This window comes from Gorilla gorilla, chromosome 2, assembly GCF_029281585.2.
Source record: "Gorilla gorilla gorilla isolate KB3781 chromosome 2, NHGRI_mGorGor1-v2.1_pri, whole genome shotgun sequence".
NCBI classification, from domain to species: Eukaryota; Metazoa; Chordata; class Mammalia; order Primates; family Hominidae; genus Gorilla; species Gorilla gorilla.
In genome coordinates this window covers 21,245,101-21,265,427 of record NC_086017.1, presented here as the reverse complement: position 1 = coordinate 21,265,427, position 20,327 = coordinate 21,245,101, and the positions used below count along the sequence as shown (strand labels likewise).

Here is a 20,327-nt window from a genome sequence, read left to right as displayed (position 1 = left end):
TGGTAATTGTGAGGAGTAGGAATTATTAATCACATCCTACAAAATGATGGAAACGAAGGTCAATGAAGTAAATAACCCAAGGTCTCACATGACTGCTGCACACGGTCCTGCCTGACACAGCCCACACAGAGGAACATGGCAGTCTTGGCTATGTGTGGGAGCTGAGGTATGAACTCAGACCTTCTGACCAGGCCAGGATTCGGGTTACTCATACACTTTATGAGTATTCTAATGTAATATGGCTGATTATTAAAGTAACTCTCCTGTTATTACACATTCAGCATTCTAAGGATGCTGCTATTAAAGTAAGAGGGCTTTGGAACTCATCTTCGGAAGCTGTACTGAGGGGTAGTGAGTAGCATGTTTCGTGAACATACCCAGTTACAGCCAGGGTGGGTTTGAGTTTATAAAGAAGTTAAAAGTGGCACCGAGTCTGGTGAAGGAGGTAAGTTATTAGGCTGAATTACACCATTTTAGATTTATACGTACAGTGACACACATCAATACAAAGTATAAGCAATGTTCTATTAAGGCTCAAAGTAGATGTAAATCTCAAAATCTGCAAAAAGTTGTTTCTGGCAATGGTAGCTAGATATAATAGATACCAAACAATATTTATAAAATGTATAAAAAGTAAGTACTTTGATATATTTTTAAACACTTTTATGTAAAAATTATCCATCTTTTTCCTTTTTGGTTATACATGGTATATTTGAATCAAAATCACTAAATTAGAGTTGAAAAGCATTTCTTTTTTTTCTAGAAAGGAGGCTTAAAAAAAGAATTTCACATGATTCAATCCTCTCATTTTAAGTGGGGAAGCATCCACAGGACACTGAAGGATTCATCCAAGGTCACTCATGAGAACACTGGCGGAACCAGGAGTACAATGTAAGAAGGACTGGATTCCCATGTTCTATTTCCTAATATTAGCTGTCTTTGCTTTGCTTTTAGCATTTATGATTTCCCCCCTTCTTTCTCCCTTAGACTTCTCCAAGCGGATTATACCATCCGAGACTCTTTTCCGAAGGGTGGGGAACTCTGCCCAGACTTCATTGTCTATTTTCCAATTGCAACTTTCCCTAATAACGATTTATCCAAACATCTCAAATTCATGTAGATAACTCTGACAGCAAATAAAAGGTACACATTTTACACATTTTATAAAGTAAGTTATAAGTGAGATACTGCCAAGCTTTATTTCAAAAACCAGGCTCTAGTTTCCAATCTAAGAAGTAAATGGCTTTCTGCCTGTTTCTGCCTTTCCTCCCTCACTCAGGAGAGAGGGCCAAGGCTGTGTCTTGAGGGATTGCTTCATAAGGAAAAATCAAGGCAGGGCACAGTCCCAGGATGGCCAGCATGGGTTGGAAGTGAGCTAGCAGAAGGCTCTGGGAAAAGGGAACTGGATTCATGAGCAGGCTAGTTCAGTCCCCAGAGCGATTTCTCTCCATTGGAAACAGGTCTGAGTGCTGACACGGGGGTTTCCCACAGCTTCTACTGGCCTCCAAAGGCATATTTGTCATCAGAGGCTCTTGATGAAGCTGTACATAAATATCTGACTGTTGTTAAATGCAAAACAAAACAAAAAAAAATATTCCACAGGAACCAAATCAAAACCAGCTGTGTGGGGGAGAGGCCAAAATCTCAGTGTAAGTGCAAAAGGCCCAGCAGAAACACTTGCTAATTGTGTTATTTACTTTGCTGAATAGTAAATTGCTGTGCCAATGAAGTCATATCACATGACCGTAATGTTTTTCATATGACTTTTTGGCTATGAGAGAAATGGGCATTTTCTAGAATTCTGAGTTCTATAGTGAATGAATCACAATCTACATTTTAATTCATAACCAATTAATCAGCTCAGCCCTATTCATTTCTGCTGGTCTGTTTATGATTTTATAGCCTATGTTATGGTTGTTGCTTTCTTTTTAGATGATCATTCATTAATCCCCAAATCTGCAGAAAGGAAGTTCTATTTAGCACAACCTTGACAAAATGCAAATTATATTAATGGTGCACTGTAATTGCAACCCTGAAATCATAAGTGCATGGTACAACATCAAATACTGACAATATGGTCAAGGCAAGGAGGTAAAACAGCCTAAAATTAATCCTGGAATCATGGAACGTGCAAACTTTCATGAATAGGAAATGAAGTATTTCAGGGAAATTGGGTAAAGGGACGTAGGAATTTGAATTTCTCAGGGATATACCAATACAGCTTGTTCTATTAACTCTCTTATAAATTAGTCTTTTCTCTAGTTACATTCAGTTAGAAAATATTTTGGCATTTCTCATAGTATGATGTTGAACCCACAGTTGGAACAAATAAATACATGTGAACTGATACTTATTCTACTCATAGGATGAGAAATAACTCTAAGAAGGTAAGTCACAGCAAATTTTTGTGGAACATGGCTAAGGTGTTCATATGTTTGATTTAGACTGAGCATTTCTTCAACAAACGCAGCTTTTTTTTTTTTTTTTTTTTTTTTAAATAAGAGACAGGGTCTTGCTCTGTCACCCAGGCTGGAGTACAGTGGCACAATCATAGCTCACTGTCTGCCGCAAACTCCTGGGCTCAAGTGATCCTCCTGCCTCAGCATTATAAGTAGCTGGTGTGTCACCATGCCTGGCTAATTTCTAATTTTCTTAAATAGAGACAGAGGCTCACCATCTTGCCCAGGTCTCCCAGACCCAAGCAATCCTCCCAACTTAGCCTCCCAAAGTGCTGGGATTTCAGGTGTAAGCCACTGCGCCCATCCCAAATGCAGCAATTTAAAAGATACTTGGTGAGAACCTCAATAGCTCCATGACTTGGACACCCTGTGGTTCATCAACTTTAAGGCCATTTCCCTGGGTTCCAAATAGGATAAATAAAGATCTAGGAGGGATAGGGAGTCAGGATCAATCTCCAAGTATCCAAACCCATTCTCAGTAAAGGCCTTGGAAGTAAAGGTCAGAGCTTTATGCAAAATTCCCTAATTTACAAGGCAACATTTTAAGAGGGGAGAAAGCTGAGTGGGGCCTTTCTTCCATTGAACCTCCTAATCCCCCATGAGCAGAATGTAACTATAATTTGGCAAAGAATATGGCTATCTGTCCAAGTCCCCTTCTTTTTTTTTTATTTCAATAGTTTCTGGGGTACAGGTGATTTTTGGTTATGTAGATAAGTTCTTTAGTGGTGATTTCTGAGATTTTAGTCCACTTGTTGCCCAAGCAGTGTACACACAGCACCCAATATGTCTTTTATCCTTTACCCCCCCTCCCAAGCTTCTCCCTCAAGACCCCAAAGTCCATTATATCATTCTTATGCAAGGCTCCTTCTTCATAAAAATGTAACATTAGCAAAGGCAAATGGCATTTATGTGGTATTTAAAATTTTTAATCTATGAGATAAAATTAATCTACCACACACATTTCTCATTAAAATTTTTTTTATTGCACCCTAGCTCTCTAGCCTCTCCTCACTGTGCTAAATGGAATAGGGTAAATCTCCTTTGTCTAGCTAAATCCACTTACTAGTGCTATTCTTTTTCTCCAAGCTCCATCTCCATCCCATCTCCAATGCCAACCAGTCATTTTCACTCACTTATCCCATTACCTCAAAGTCATCACTACCTAAAACAATTCATCTTTGTCAGCCTGGTCCCCAGTCTCCACTATGCACCCTCACACACTGACCTCTTCCCCTCCAATAAAAAACTAACTTGGTAATTTGCCTGCTAATCTCAACAGCAGTATGATTATACCAGTAACCTAGTTTAAAATCATTGCAATCATTTTCAGGTACCTGATGGACAGGGGATGAGTGCAAAAAATTGGGTTGCACTAGTCAATCTCACTAAATCTAGATGATTCTAGCTTGGATATGGCTTCCAATTCATTACTATGTGCCCCTTTCTATATAAATATAGAATATAAAGGAATTTGTAGTCTCTAGTTGGATCAGCTTTGCATTCCTCCTTCATAAAGGGGCTATATTTAGGGAGACAGACCACAGGTGCAAAGAATATGGAAAATTGTAATAGCATTGAGACTTTTTCTTTAAATGAAAAACAATTACGTACCTTGCTACAACATGAATAAACCTTAAAAACATTGTGCTAAATAGAAGATGCCAGACACAAAGGATCATTTATGTGATGTGTCCAGAATAGAAAAATCCTTACAGACAGAAAGAAGACTAGTGGTTGCCAGGGGCTGGAAGGAGGAGGGAACAGGGAGTGACCATTTAATAGGTTCAGAGTTTGTTTTGGGTGCGGGGGATGAAAATTTTCTAAACTGAGAGAGTGGTAATGGTTGCACAACTCTGTGAATATACTAAAAACCACTGAACTGCACACTTTAAAAAGGTGTGTGTGTGTTGTGTGTGGTTGTTTTTTTTTCCCCCCGCCCTTGCAGGCTGGAGTGCAACAGCACAATCTCAGCTCACTGCAGCCTCTACCTCCTGGGTTCAAGTGATTCTCCTGCCTCAGCCTCCTGAGTAGCTGGGATTACAGGCACATGCCACCACACCCAGCTAATTTTGTATTTTTAGTAGAGACAAGGTTTCGCCACGTTGGCTAGGCTGGTCTCAAACTCCTGACCTCAGGTGATCCACCCACCTCGGCCTCCCAAAGTGCTGGGATTACAGGCGTGAGCCACTGTACCCAGCCAAAATGGTGTGTTTTATGGTATGTGAATTATAACTCAATAAAGCTATTATTAAAAAATATTATGTTGACTTCAGGTAACTGTGGCTCCAAGTACATCACACTACTCATGATTTTGAGTAATATACTAAAGACTTGGCCTCAGAGACCTTTATTCAGTCTAGAACGCCCTAGGCTTCTTGCCCTTCCCTTCTCTACTCTTTCTCTGCCAAAATCCAACTTTTATTTTTAAAAATAGTCTACTCATCCTTTAAAACTAAGTGAAATACTTGTTCTCTTCCTGTGAAGCTTTTCTTGACATCCCTATTCCCCTAGGCAGAAGTAACTGCTCTCTCAGCACTTAATATACAAATGACTAAAACATTTTTTATTGCATTAGAGCTCACTATTTACATGTCAGCTTCTCACACTAGACTATGAGCCCTTGAGGGTCAGTGTCTCATTAACTTCTGTATTCAGTTACTAGCACAGTGCTTGGTATCAGATTTTCAAAAGATGTTCAGTATATTTTTTAAACACATATTTTATAAACAAAGTATATAATGGTAATGTCACATATAATTATCTAGTTGAATCGTTTGCAATTCCAATGTTGATTGATGTAAATAGTTAACCCAAAATGAGAATTAATTTAGCATCTTGACTGTGTTGCTAAAATAAATAAGTGGAGACCTTTCTACGTAGAATGCAGAATTCTGTGTTTTTATTACTGACCACCTATAAACGCATTGAGAATCAAGTATGTAAATCAAAACACTACTTTTACACAGATATATGTAAAGGTATATATATATTTTAACATATATTTATATTTTGCTTATACGCGCATACCCACATTTTTCAAAGTAATAGAAAATGATGTAGTTAGAACAATAATTTTTGTTGCTAGGAGGTCCTCTACTAAGTACTATATTTCAAACCTTATCTTAAAACACAGTCCTATTCAGAGTTAAGAAAAATAATGATCCTTTTTGAAGACGGGTTATAAGCTCCAATACCTATTAAGGGTCACCTACTAAAGGGCATCATCTAAATAAAGAATATAACCTAAAGAATATCTCTGGGCAGGAAAGTAACAACAGTGTTTGTCTCCAGGAAAGGAACTGAGGAGCTAAGGGACATGTATAGAAGGAAGATTCCCTTTTCACAGAATTTTTTTTTTTTTTTTCCTGAGACGGAGTCTCGCTCTGTCGCCCAGGCTGGAATTCAGTGGCGCGATTTCAGCTCACTGCAACCTCTGCCTCTCTGGTTCAAGCAATTTTCCTGCCTCGTCCCAGAGTAGCTGGGACTACAGGCGCACACTGCCACACCGGGCTAGATTTTGTATTTTTAGTAGACATGAGGTTTCACCGTGTTGCCCAGGCTGGTCTCAAACTCCTGAGCTCAGGCACTCCGCCAGCCTTGGCCTCCCAAAGTGCTAGGATTAGAGGCATGAGCCACCGTGCCCAGCCCAGAGTATTTTGTAATACCTTTAAATTTTATATCAAGTGCATTATCTATAAACTTTGCTTCTTGGCTCTAGCTAACCATCACTATTAAGAGATGCATGTCTGGAGTTCCCGGATCTGATTTTTCAAAGTTGGAAATGGGAAAATTCACACCCTCTTGTGATTTTTTTTTTTTAGATGGAGTCTCGCTCTGTCGCCCAGGCTGGAGTGCAGTGGCGCCATCTTGGTTCACTGCAACATTTGCTTCCCGGGTTCAAGTCACTCTCCTGCCTCAGCCTCCCGAGTAACTGGGATTACAGGCATGCGCCACCATGCCCGACTAATTTTTGCATTTTTAGTAGAGATGGGGTTTCACCATGTTGGCCAGGCTGGTCTCAAACTCCTGACCTCAGGTGATCTGCCCCCCTCGGCCTCCCAAAGTGCTAGGATTACAGCTGTGAGCCACCACGCCCCGCCTAAAACTTGTGGTTTTTAAATGATGGCTTTATTCAGAATTTAACATACAGGGCAGGCCAAAAAATACATACCTGCAAGCCATATCTGGCTCACAGGCCAAACAGTTTACCATCTCTAATCTAAAATTTGATGTGACGTATGATTCCAAAACTAAAGATATAATTTAGTAGAGGAAAATTCAAAAAGAAAACTCAGGCTCATGGATGAAACCATGCTCCCTTCTGCTCCACCATCTATTTAGTCACTATTGCTTTTAAACTTTCTCTAAGTCTTTGAAAAAGCCATTAAGGTTTGACCAACTAAAATGTAAGATAAACCAGGTTAAATCTAGAAACCTACCCACTATTCTAGCATCTGCTCTGTTTTAAAGAGTGAAAAATTGGGTCAATTTCAGGTTGAAATTCTTCTATTTAACAAATATGTAAATTCTAGCTGGGTGGCAAAACTTCCTTAGCCATCAAATGACTGTATGTTTACAAACATCTATATTACCTCTTCCATACCATCAGGCAGTACAGCACTGCTTAAAAGATAATACGGCAGACAATAAACACAATGTTCTGAACCATGCCTGGGAACCCAATCACAATTCAGGGGAAAAATACCTTGAAGTCTCTCAAAGAGCAGCAGAGATGCCATTCATCTCCTGAAACTTGAAATAGACTCTTTGTGGCTCTAACTATTGGCCATAAGTGGAAGACTGCATCTGTTTAATGCCCAGAGGGCACCAAAACAATTTAAAGAAGGACTGCCTTCAGTTTAAGTCCAGCACTAGAGATGTACTATCTTGCCTCCCTGGTGTACCTGAAAATCTCACAACCTGCTCAAACCTCCAATGGGTCTGACTTTGGTATTTCTACATGGTCTTCCTATACTCAGCACTAGCTCCACCTCTCCAAACAGCAGCCCTTTCACCACTGGCTGGTCCAGTATTGGGCCTGGCCATCTATTCATTGACAACTTGGGGCCTCCCTGAATGGTGAGGATATGCAACCTATGGAGGAATTTATAGATCTTTGCACCCATGCAATCATTTGACAAGATGGCTGGGGGAGTTTTGCCACCTAGCTAGAAATAATTTATATATTTCTCTTTAGCTGGTGGAAAGAATTGCAACTTAAAAGGACTAATGGCAAAGTGCACTACCCCTGCAGGACATAGGAAGTCAAGGTTTTCCTTATGTAGTTTGTGGAAACACAACATAAGCTACATTTCTCCTCATGGCTTCTTTATCCAGGTAACTAAGGGCAAAAGATTGATTTAATCTCACTCATCAATTCTGAGGAATTGCACATTTTGCCAAGTGATCCAAATAGCTCTACCACCATACACAGCATTCCCTTTTCTAAGAACAGTGAGCATTTGGAAAAACACAATATTTATTTATTTATTTATTTATTTATTTATTTATTTATTTATTTATTTATTTATTTTGAGACGGAGTCTCGCACTGTTGCCCGGACTGGAGTGCAGTGGCACAATCTCAGCTCATTGCAACCTCTGCCTCCAGGATTCAAGCAATTCTCCTGCCTCAGCCTCCTGAGTGGCTGGGATTACACGCACCTGCCACCATGCCCACCTAATTTTTTTATTTTAGTGGAGACACGGTTTCACTATGTTGGCCAGGCTGGTCTCAAACTCCTGACCTCGTGACCCACCCACCTTGGCCTCTCAAAGTGCTTGGATTATAGGCATGAGCCACCTCGCCAGGCCGATAATTTATTTCTTAAACTCAGTCTTTAAAAAAAAAAAAAATGATGCAATGACCCAGGAAATTAAGATCTGCAAAATATTCTAGCTGAGAAACAAAGCATAACTCTCTCGGGTTGTGTCTGGGGAAGCCATTTCATGGTGGGGTTCAGGGTCTAAGAAGACTGATCAAATCGTGAAGAAGCCAGGCATGTTCTTTCTGAAGAACATGGCAAGAGTCCAATACCTTCTTTCTAAAGAACATAGCTGGAGTCCAATGTCTTTACCAACTTACATTTTGATATATGGACATTTAAGCCAACTCTCTCCAATGGTCATACACATGCAGATCTTCAGTAAGGACAAGAGGTGCCTGGAAATCTACAACCTATACTTCCTTTATCACACTGATTTTGTGTATTAGGCACCTACTGGACAGCAACCTACACACATCAGTATCCAGCACTTGCTGAGGGTTATTCGTTCTCTGGTAACTAGCAGACTTATTTAGTGATATTTGCTCTAAGTTACAAAAATTAAAATTAATTGCTTTCTTCCTTTTCCATATGGCGAATATCAAATAGTTTTAAGCATGTCAGTCTTCACTACAGAAAGCTTGTTTTGTTCTTACCTCAGCAGCTTGGGTTTCTTGATGCAGCAATGTAAGACCAGTCAAGTCTTCTAAGAAGGAATGTGAAGAATTAAACACCTTGGCTAGGAAGTTAAATCCTTCTCGTTCATATTGATCAAGAACCTGTAAAACATTACATTTTTAAAAAAGGAGGCTCCAGACTTAAAATGCAAATTAAAAGACTTTCACTTCTAACAAGCTCTTGTCAAAAATAAAATTAAAATGAGAATTAAATATGGGGATAATAATGCAATCTAGTGGCCAAAAAACTAGTACGGCTTAGTATTTATCATCTTTTCCCTTCTTAGAATAACAATAACATTATCTTCCAGTTTGAGTACCAATGTTTTCTCAAAGTAAGTTTCATGCAAATTCACTAAAAATTCTAGAAAAGTTAGGATTAGTTAGTGGCTCTAAAGTTCAGTGGTTAGAAAAGAACAGGTGAGAAAAAAGCCAAGAAAATAAATTTAAAAGGATAAATGAGAAGGGAGGAGAAAAAGGATTTTGTCAAAAAAGTGTGACATACGAGCTAACCAAATATATTTTTAAAAATAATTTTAAAATGGAAAAATAAATTTCAATAGGTACTTCACAAAAGAGGATATCCAAAGAGCCAGTAAACATGAAAATGGGCTCCATGGCATGAGTAGTTGATATGAAAACTGAAACCACAATGAAACACTACTTTGCACCTACCGAGAAGACTAAAATGACAAAGAAAATACCAAGTGCTGACAAGGATGTGGAACAACCAGGACTCTATGCCCTATGATGCAGCAATTCTACTCTATGTGTATATACACCCAACAAAAATGTGTACATATGTGCACCAGAAGACACAAACTAAAGTGTCCATAGCAGTGCTATTCATGATAGCCCAAAACTAGAAACCATTGAGGTGACCATCAACAGTAGAATGAACAAATGGATTGTGGTATAGTCATGCAATGGAATACTATATATCAGTGAGAACAAACTACCTTCAAACATAATGTTACACAAAAGAAAGGAGAAGCAGTATGTACTGTACAATTATATTTATATAAAATTAAAATGAAATAGGCAACATGAATCTGTGGTGTTAGGAGAAAAGATAGTGGCTACCCACAGAGAGACTGTAAGGGGCACAAGGGACATTCCAAGGTGCTGGTAATAATTTATTTATCTAAGCATTGGTTACATAAGGTGTACTTTTTGAGAATTCATTAAGTTGAACAGAAGATTTATGTGTTTTTTTGGATATATGTTATCCTTACATAGAAAGTTAAGAAATAAAAGGCCTATACACTTGAGAGGAGACTAGGAGAACAGTAAAGAGTTCTTAGAAACAATGAGTATCACATTTAGGAATTCAGTGATCACAGGGACTGTGAAACGTAGAACGCTGAACCAGAATGCCTCAGAAATTCTCTGGGAACTCACAAGAAATAAAGAGATGAATGCTTTAAATAGATAGCAGACATTGAAGACGTATCTAAGAAATCAACAATGCATAAACAGACCAGAACAGTAATAATACAAGAAATAGATTTTTTTTCTTTTCAGAAGATGAAAATGCAGGCACCCTTTAATCCAGCAATTCCACTTTTAAGACTTCATACTGATAAAGCTGTACATGGGCACAAAGACTTATGTTGTAAGGATGCTTACTGAAACACTGTTTGGGCCAGGCACGATGGTTCATGCCTGTAATCCTAGCATTTGGGGTGGCCAAGGCAGGAGGACTGCTTGAGCTTAGGAGTTCAGGACCAACCTGGGCAACATAGTGAGACCTCGTCTCCACAAAAAAACTTAAAAATTAGCCAGGCATGGTGGAGTGCACCTGTAATTCCAGCTACTTGGGAAGCTAAAGTGGGAGGATCACCTGAACTCAGGAGGTTGAGGCTGCAATTAGTTATGATCACACCACTGCACTCCAACCTGGGTAACAGAGTCTTCAAAAACAAAAAAAAAGGGATATTTTGTATCCATTAAAAGAATGAGGCAGGTCTATAGTACTGACACAAAATTGTTTTCCAAAACATAGCAATATATTTAAAAAGCAATATCTAGACTGTGTATAGACAGTATTTGTGTTCAAAAAGAGTGGAAGGAGGAGACAGGAAGAAGAAGAAATGCATGAATGTACATACTTGTTTATGCATGTATCATCTATGGAAGAATATCTCTGGCAGAATGCATATACACACAAACTGACATCAAATAGTAGCCTCTGTAGATTATTTTATACTACTTTAATTTTTAAATCCATGTGCATGTGTTACTTAATAATTATTCAATATTTATTAAAATACGGCTTTTAAATATTTAATATTAAAAATATTTATTAAAATTAAAATTATTTAATTGCCACCGATAATAAATACACCATAATTTAATCAGCTCTCTGTTAAAGGGTCGTGCTTTCTAACTTTTGTTGCTGCAAACAGTGTTTTTTTTTTTCTTGGTGACAGTCTCGCTCTGTCACCTAGGCTGGAGTGCAATGGCACAATTACAGCTTACTGCAGCCTCAACCTCCTGGGTTCAGGTGATCCTCCCACCTTTATTTAATGTTAATAAACAATATTTATTAACATTGAATATTTAATATTTCTTAAAACCAAATGTTATTTAACATTAAAATTAGACAATTTTAAATATTAATATAAAAATACTAAAATCTTTCGTTGGTTTGTGTTTTTGTTTAGTGCTGAGGCAGAACTCTAAAGCCCTAATGAAGAGGTTGGCACTGGAAAGGAGGGGCAACTCTCCCACAGGGGCAGGAATGAGGAGGGAAGGATGAGCAAAGCTGCAGCAGTGAAAAGTGAAAGGACCAGGCGACGGGGGGCAGGGGAGCTCTAGGGTCTAGATAGCTGGCAGGAAGTCCTCTGTGACCCGAGAAGGGTTAGACTATGGGGCTTGAGAAGAGTGGTGACCCTGAGGCCCAGCTGTGCAGAGAGTCGGAGAAGAGAGGCTGACTGGCACATTTAAACAGTGTGGAACAATCTGACACCTCTGGTCAGGACAGAAAAATACAAATTTGGGGAGAAAAGAAATTAAGAACCCATCTAAGCCAAGGAACTGGCAGAATAAGGATCAAAAGGTTAAGGTCAGAGAAACTGAGGGGCTGGTGAGCACCACTGAAGGGAATGGGAAAGAGTCCTGGCTGGTAAGAAAAGACCTGCAGGCTGTTGGGATCAGAGAGACTGCAAGTCCTAGAGAGCTGGGGGAGTGTAGGAACATTATGTGCGTAGAGTCAAGCCCAGGCTGATTAGCCATGGGAAATTAATTTGACAACCTAACCCCTGGGAAAAAAAAAAAGGCATTTAATAAATAACTCAATCCCTCAGTAATAACAAGATTCCTTATAAACCAGAATGTTATGTCAGGAAAAAATGTGCACTGAAATTAAGTGATCTTTTTTGAAATGGTGAGTACTATGTGTTTAGTGATTACAAAAAAAAAAACAAAACTTGAAAGTTGTGGCAACCCCGCATTGAGCAAAGGAATCAATACCATTTTTCCAACACCATGTGCTCACTTCGCATCTGTCACATTTTGGTAATCCTCACAATATTTCAAACTTTTTCATTATTATTATATCTATTGTGGTGATCTGTCATCAGTGGTCTTTGATGTTACTATTGTAACTGTTTTGGGGCACCGCAAACTGTACCTATATAAGATGGCGACCTTAATAGATAAATGTAGTATCTGTTCTGACCGATTCACCACTGGCCATTCCTCCATCTCTCTTCCTCTCTTTGGGCCTATTTCCTGCGACAAAACAATACTGAATGTAGGCCAATTACAATGGCCTCAAAGTGTCCAAGTGAAAGGAAGAGTCACACATTTCTCACTTTAAATCGAGAGCTAGAAATAGGCCAGGCCCGGTGGCTCATGCCTATTTGTAATCCCAGCACTTTGAGAGGCCAAGGTGGGTGGATCACTTGAGGTCAGAAGTTCAAGACCAGCCTGGCCAACATGGTGAAACCCCGTCTCTATTAAAAATACAAAAATTAGCTGGGCGTAGTGGCACACGCCTGTAATCCCAGCTACCTGGGAGGCTGAGGCAAGAGAATCACTTAAACCCGGGAGGCAGAGGTTGCAGTGAGCTGAGATTGCGCCACTGCACTCCAGCCTGGGCAACGGAGTGAGACTCTGTCTCCAAAAAAAAAAAAAAAAAAAGCTAGAAATGATTAAGCATAGTGAGGAAGGCATGTCAAAAGCTGAGACATGCTAAAAAAGCTAAACCTCTTGCACCAAACAGCCAAGTTGTTCATGCCAAGGGAAAGTTCTAGAAGGAAATTAGAAGTGCTACTCCAATGAACACACAAAAGTAAAGTAAAAGAGCTACAGAGAAAGTTTTAGTGATCTAGAAGATCAAATCAGCCACAATATCCCCTTTAAGGCAAAGCCCAATCCAGAGCAAAGCTAAAAGTCCCTTTACTTCTGTGAAGGCTGAGAGAGGTAAGGAGGCTATAGAAGCACAGCTGGAAGCTAGCAGAGGTTGGCTAATGAGGTTTAAGGAAAGAAGCTGTCTCCATAACATAAAAGTGAGAGGCGAAGCAGCAAGTACTGATGTAGAAGCTGCAACATGTTATTATGAGATCTAGCTCAGAAAATTGAGAAATGTGGCTAAACAACAGATTTTTAACATAGATGAAACCGCCTTCTAGTGGAAGAAGATGCCACCTAGGACTTTCGTAGCTACAGAGGAGAAGTCAATGCCTGGCTTTAAAGCTTCAAAAAATAGGCTGACTCTCTTGGTCAAGACCAAAACAGCTGGTGACTTTTAAGTTGAAGCCAATGCTTACTGACCATTCTAAAAATCCTAGGGCCCTTAAAAATTATGCTAAATCTTCTCTGCCTGTGCTCTATAACTGAAACAACAAAATCTGGGTAACAGCACATCTGTTTACAGCACGGTTTACTGAATATCTTAAGCCCACTGTTGAGACCTACTGCTCAGAAAAAAAGGTTCCTTTCAAAACATTACTGCTCACTGACAATGCACCTGGTCACCCAGGAGCTCTGATGGAGATGTACAAAGAGATAAATGTTGTTTTCATGCATGCTAAGACAATATCCATTCTGCAGCCCTTGTGCCAAGGAGTAATTTTGACTTTCAAGTCTTATTATTTAAAAAATACATTTAATAAGGCAATAGCTGCCATACAGGGTGATTTCTCTGATGGATCTGATCAAAGCAAATTAAAAACCTTCTGGAAAGGATTCACCATTCTAGATACAAGTATTCGTGATTCATGGAAGGAGGTCAAAATATCAACATCAAAAGGAGTTTGAAAGAAGTTGATTCCAACCCTCATGGATGACTTTGAGGGGTTCAAGAGGAAGTCACTGTAGGTGTGGTGAAAAAAGCAAGGGAACTAGAAGTGGAGCCTGAAGATGTGACTGAATTGCTGCAATCTCAGGATCAAACTTGAACAGATGAGGAGTTGCTTCTTACAGGTAAGCAAAGAGAGTGGTTTCTAGATGGAATCTATTCCTGATGAAGATGCTGTGAACATTGTTGAAATGACAACTAAAGATTTAGAACATCATGTTGATAAAGTGGCAGCAGCGTTTGAGAGGACAACTCCAATTTTTAAAGAAGTTCTGCTGTGGGTAAAATGCTATCAAACAGCACTGCATGCCACAGAGGAATCTCTTCTGAAAGGAAAAGCCAACTGCTGCAACAAACTTGTCTTTTTCTAAGAAAATGCCACAGCCACCCCAACCTTTGGCAACTACCACCCTGATCAGGTGGCCACCATCAATATCAATGCAAGAACCTCCACCAGCAAAAAGATTACAACTTGCTGAAAGCTCAATATTGTTAGCATTTTTTAGCAAAAAAAGTATTTTGTGGCCGGGCGTGGTGGCTCACGCCTGTAATCCCAGCACTCTGGGAGGCCGAGGCAGGCGGATCACGAGGTCAGGAGATTGAGACCAGCCTGGCTAACACGGTGAAACCCCATCTCTACTAAAAATACAAAAAATTAGCCGGACAAGGTGGCATACGCCTGTAGTCCCAGCTACTCAGGAGGCTGAGGCAGGAGAATGTCATGAACCCAGGAAGCGGAGCTTGCAGTGAGCCGAGATCGTGCCATTGCACTCCAGCCTGGGCAACAGAGTGAGACTCTGTCTCAAAAAAAAAAAAAAAAAAAGTATTTTGTATTACTTAAGGCATGCATGTATTTTTAGACATAATGCTATTGCACACTTAATAGACTACAGTATAGTAAAAATATAACTTTTATATGCACTGAGAAACCAAAGAAATTGTGAGACTTGATTTACTGCGATATTAGCCGCATTGTGGTGGTCTGCCCCATGATCTAAGATATGCCTGTAAATAGCTATCTTCTGCCAGGTTTCCAGTAAGACAAAAGAACAATTAAGTTTGAAAAACTGACAACATCTTTGAATAAAAATTGGAACAGCCCCAGACATGATACTTTGTTAGACTCCAGTTAAACATTCAGATTGTATGTTTCCACAGATAATTTTATAGTGCTACATATCTGACCATGGAAAAACTAACAGCAAGGGCAGAATGAAAAAAAAAAAAAAAGGCCTCCTCCATAATGAGGATGTACAGAAAGTTTAATGCTGGAACATTATTAATAGCACTGGCTTAAAAATATGTGGAAAAACTTAATCCTCTAGGGGCATATTTAATCATGTAAAGGTTCTCCAGTATTCTTTTTATGTGCTGTGAAGTTAATCTGTGTTATAAGTGGCTTACAAAAAGTACAAGGATTTTCCCCCCAAACATCCTAGCCTTCTTAAAAAGGAAAATGTATTTAAAACTACCCAAAAAAGAAAAGAAAATGAAAAGAAAATGAAAAGATGTTATCACAAAGAATTTGAACAAGAACCTGTCAGTCTATGTAAAACATAGCACAATTCTTAAGTGAACTGCATTATGCTTAGTCCTGAGAAGGGTATACATTACATTTTGGAAGGCTGTAAATATTCTGAAGGTACTGAGAGAGTTTGCAAAATAGAGAAGTAATAATGACTCTTTTAGTAGAAAGATCCTTTCATAATCCATGATTTTCCTTGCTTGTTTTGGGAGGCTAGGTTTTCTCTATGAACACACACACCCTGGACAAAGATGGTAGAATCTCTTCTTAAAACATGATTTTTAGAGTATTGCCTTGCTAAGACACTTTGGTGACTCCTTACTCTTTACTTTATCAAACCTATCTTCTCTGCCTAGGCATTTCAGCGCCCCCACACCCTTCTAATTTTCGGCAACTCTCTGGAAAATGCCTTTCACAGAGTCTAAGATCTCCTGACAACACCATATAATGATTTTCAATTCATGAGAAGCAAAATGGGTTTGTAGTGTGTTTTTTTTGTTTGTTTTGAGACAAGAGTCTCACTCTGTTGCCCAGGCTGGAGTACAGTGACGTGATCTTGGCTCACTGCAGCCTCTGCCTCCTGGGTTCAAGCAATTCTCCTGCCTCAGCCACCCCAGTAGCTGGGATTACAGGCGCACGCCACCATTCCTGGCTAATTTTTGTATTGTTAGTAAGAGATGGGGTTTTGCCATGGTGTCCAGGCTCGTCTCAGAACTCCTGGCCTCAAGCCATCCACCCACCTCGGCCTCCCAAAGTGCTGGGATTACAGGTGTTAGCCACCATGCCCAGCTTGTTTGTCTATTGTTCTTAAACAATGTCTCCAGGAAATGTACACTCTATCTAAAAACAACTGCTAATGTATTTTCAAAGAGGGGAAGGAAACATGAAGTTTCTATTAACTTCTTGTTTAGCATTATACTTACTTGCTCTTAATGATTTAAAAAATACACGTGCATGTATTTCTCAAAAACTTCAGTGAGGTCACAGGAGAAACCACTTGATATGCTTTGGCTCTGTGTCCCCACTAAATCTCATCTAAAATTGTAATCCCGTGTCAGGGGAGGGACCTGGTGGGCGGTGACTGGATCAGGGGGCAGTTTCCCATGCTGTTCTTGCAATAGCGAGTTCTCATGAGATCTGATGATTTAAAAGTGGCACTTCCCCCTTTGCTCTCTTTCTCCTGCCACCATGTAAGAAGTGCCTTGCTTCCCCTTCCACCATAATTGTAAGTTTCCTGAGGCCTCCCCAGCAATGTGGAACTGTGAGTCAATTAAACCTCTTTTCTTTATAAATTACCCAGTTTCAGGTAGTTCTTGATAGTAGTGTGAAAACAGACTAAGACACCACTGCTCCCGGAACTGGAGAGACAGTCAGGTGGATACAGAGAATCACAACAGGCTGGAGCAGAAACCTCCACAGAAACTGGGAGAGGGGCAGAAAAACAAACTGTAGCTGACAAAAATTGCTAGGTGTGGACAAACCCCAGTGATAAAAACTCCAGGGGGACCTAGTTATAGGGAGGCCCCCATGCTTTTGTGAGTTTTACTTATAGGAGCTAAACCAGGTTCTCTCAGTAAATACTCGAGAAAAATCTCTTTTGCTTCCAGCAAAGGGAGATAAAGAAGCCATATTGAAATATGTTGGTTGGGGACAGTGGCTCACACCTGTAATCCCAGCACTTTGGCGGGGCTGAGATAGGAGGATCACTTGAGTCCAGGAGTTCAAGGCCAGCCTGGGCAACATTTTGTAGAACAGGTCTCTACAATATATATATATAAAAAAAAATAGCCAGGTATGGTGACATATGCCTGTCGTCCCAGCTACTTGGGAGACTATGATGGGAGGATGGCTTAAACCCGGGAGGTTGAGGCTGTAGTGAGCTGAGATCGCACGACTGCACTCCAGCCTGGACAACAGAGTGAGACCCTACCTTAAAAAATATACAGGCCAGGCGCTGTGGCTTATGCCTGTAATCCCAGCACTTTGGGAGGCCGAGGCGGGTGGATAACGAGGTTAGGAGATCCAGACCATCCTGGCTAACACAGTGAAACCCCTTCTCTACTAAAAAAAAATACAAAAAATCAGCCAAGAATGGTGGCGGGTGCCTGTAGTCCCAGCTACTCGGGAGGCTGAGGCAGAATGGCGTGAACCCGGAAGGCAGAGCTTGCAGTGAGCCAAGAAGCACCACTGCACTCCAGCCTGGGTGACAGAGCAAGACTCCGTCTCAAAAAAAAATATATATATATATATACACACACACACACACACAAAAATAATTGTTTAAATGCTGTTAAACCACAAAAGGCAAGAAAAGGGACTAGAAGACAAATATAGCAACAAAGAACAAACGTGACAAATGGAAAATAGTTACAAATATGGGAGATATTAATCCAATTATATCAATAATCACAGTGATCTGAATGTACCAATTAAAAGGCAGATTATTATAATGGAACAAGAAATAAAACCCAATTATATGGTATCTAAAAGAAAATCAATTTAAATAAAGACATTTATTCATTAAACGTAGATGGAAAAAAATACACCATGCTAACACTAATCAAAAGTAAGTAGAAGTATCTGAATTAATTTCAGATAGAACAGACTTCAAAGCAAATAATGTTATTAGATAAAAAGAAGGGCATTACATAATAATAAAGGGCTCAATTCTCCAGTAAGACACAGTTCTTAATGCGTATGTACTTAACAACAGTGCATCAAAATACATGAGGTAAAAACTAACAGTACGGCAAGAAGAAATAGACGAATCTACTTTTGTAGCTGTAGACTTCAATACTGCTCTATCAGAAGTAGAAAGATCCAGCAGACAGAAGGTTAAAAAGGACTCACTTGAACTCAAAACACTATTTATTAATCAACTGGATAGAATTCACCTCTCTATTTCATCCAACAACCACACAATACACATTCTTCTCACATTCACATGGAATATTCACCAAGGTAGAACATTCTGGGCCATAAAACATACTTTAACAAATTTAAAAGAATAGAAATCATATAGAGTGTGCTCTCAGACCACAATGGAACCCAGAAATTCACAACAGAAAGATAATTGGAATATCTCAATATATGTAAGGTTAAACAATAACACATGAATAAAAAATCTCAAGATAAATTTAAAATATTTGAACTAAATAGAAATGAAAACACAATGTATCAAAATTCATGAGATGCAGGGAAAGCAATGCTTAGAGACAGAAATCTGTATCACTGAAATAATATATTAGAAAAGAAGAAAGACCTAAAATCAATCATCTGATCTTACACCTTAGGCAACAAGAGCAGCAAATTAAATCCACAGTAAGCAGAAGAAAAGAGAATAAAAACTAGAGGAGAAATCAATGACACTGAAAACAGAAACTCAATGGAGAAACAAACAATCAATAAAACCAAAAGCTAGTTCTTTGACAAGGTAAATTGATAAGCCTCCAATTAGACTAAGATAAAAAGAGAGAATCACTTTTTAGTGACAGTATTCCTTTATTATCCTTTTCATGTCTGTGAGATCTGTATTGATGAAAAGGATAATAAAAGAATACTATCAACAATTCCGTATCCAGAAATTTGATAAATTAAATGAATTGAACCAATTATTTAAAGACAGAATCCACCAAAACTCATATAAGAAAAAAATGGAAATTCTAAACAGGCCTATTTCTATAAAATAAATTGAATCAATAATTAATAACCTTCCCAAATAGAAAGCACCAGGCCCAGATGGGCTCACTGGGGGAATTCTGCCAAACATTTAAGAAAGAGATTATACCAATCATCTACAATCTCTTTCAGAAGACAGAAGCAAAGGGAATACTTCCTAATTCATTCTATAAGGCCAGCATCACCCTAATACCAAAGCCAGATAAAGGCATTACTAGAAAACTACAGACCAATATATCTCATGAACATAGATGCAAGAATCTTAAAATATCAGCAAATCGAATCCAATGATACAGTCATGCACCACATGACATTTCAGTCAAGGAGGAACTGCATATACAATGGGTGGTCCCACAGATTATAATGGAGCCGAAAAATTCCTAATCCCTAATGAAGCTGTAGCCATCACAATGTCATAGTGCAACAACATTACTTCCATGTTTGTGGTGATGCTGGTGTAAATAAACTACTGTGCTGCCCGTAGCATAAAAGTGTACCATGTACAATTATATATAGTACATAATACTTGATAATCAACTGTTATGTTTATGTATTTACTATACTATACATGTTAGCATTATTTTAGCAAAGTGTAATTCTTCTACTTATTAAAAAAAAAAAAAGTTAACTGCATTCCAGAAGAAGGCATTGCTATCATAAGAGATGACAGCTCTATGCATGTTATTGCCCCTGAAGACCTTCCAGTGGGTCACGATGTAGAGGTGGAAGGCAGTTATACTGATGATCCTGACCCTGTGTAGGCGTAGGCTAATGTGTATGTTGTGTCTTAGTTTTTAACAAAAATGTTTAAATAATAAAATAAAAATTTTTAAAGGAAAAAATGTATAGGATAAGGGTATAAAGAAAAAATGTTTTTGTATGGCTGTACAATTTGTTTGTGTTTTAAGCTAGGTGTTGT

General features: G+C 39.0%; 1 protein-coding gene across 13 annotated transcripts in view; it reads right to left on the bottom strand.

Annotated features, from left to right (window-relative positions):
• The window catches only part of ATG7 (autophagy related 7), a 280,139-nt gene that overhangs the window by 117,106 nt on the left and 142,706 nt on the right, over positions 1–20,327 (bottom strand). For all 13 annotated transcript variants that reach the window (XM_004033619.5, XM_055381004.2, XM_055381007.2 and 10 more), the window contains one exon: positions 8,880–9,002. In XM_004033619.5, the coding sequence (XP_004033667.3) occupies positions 8,880–9,002 (123 nt within the window). The remainder of the gene's footprint in view (positions 1–8,879; positions 9,003–20,327) is intronic.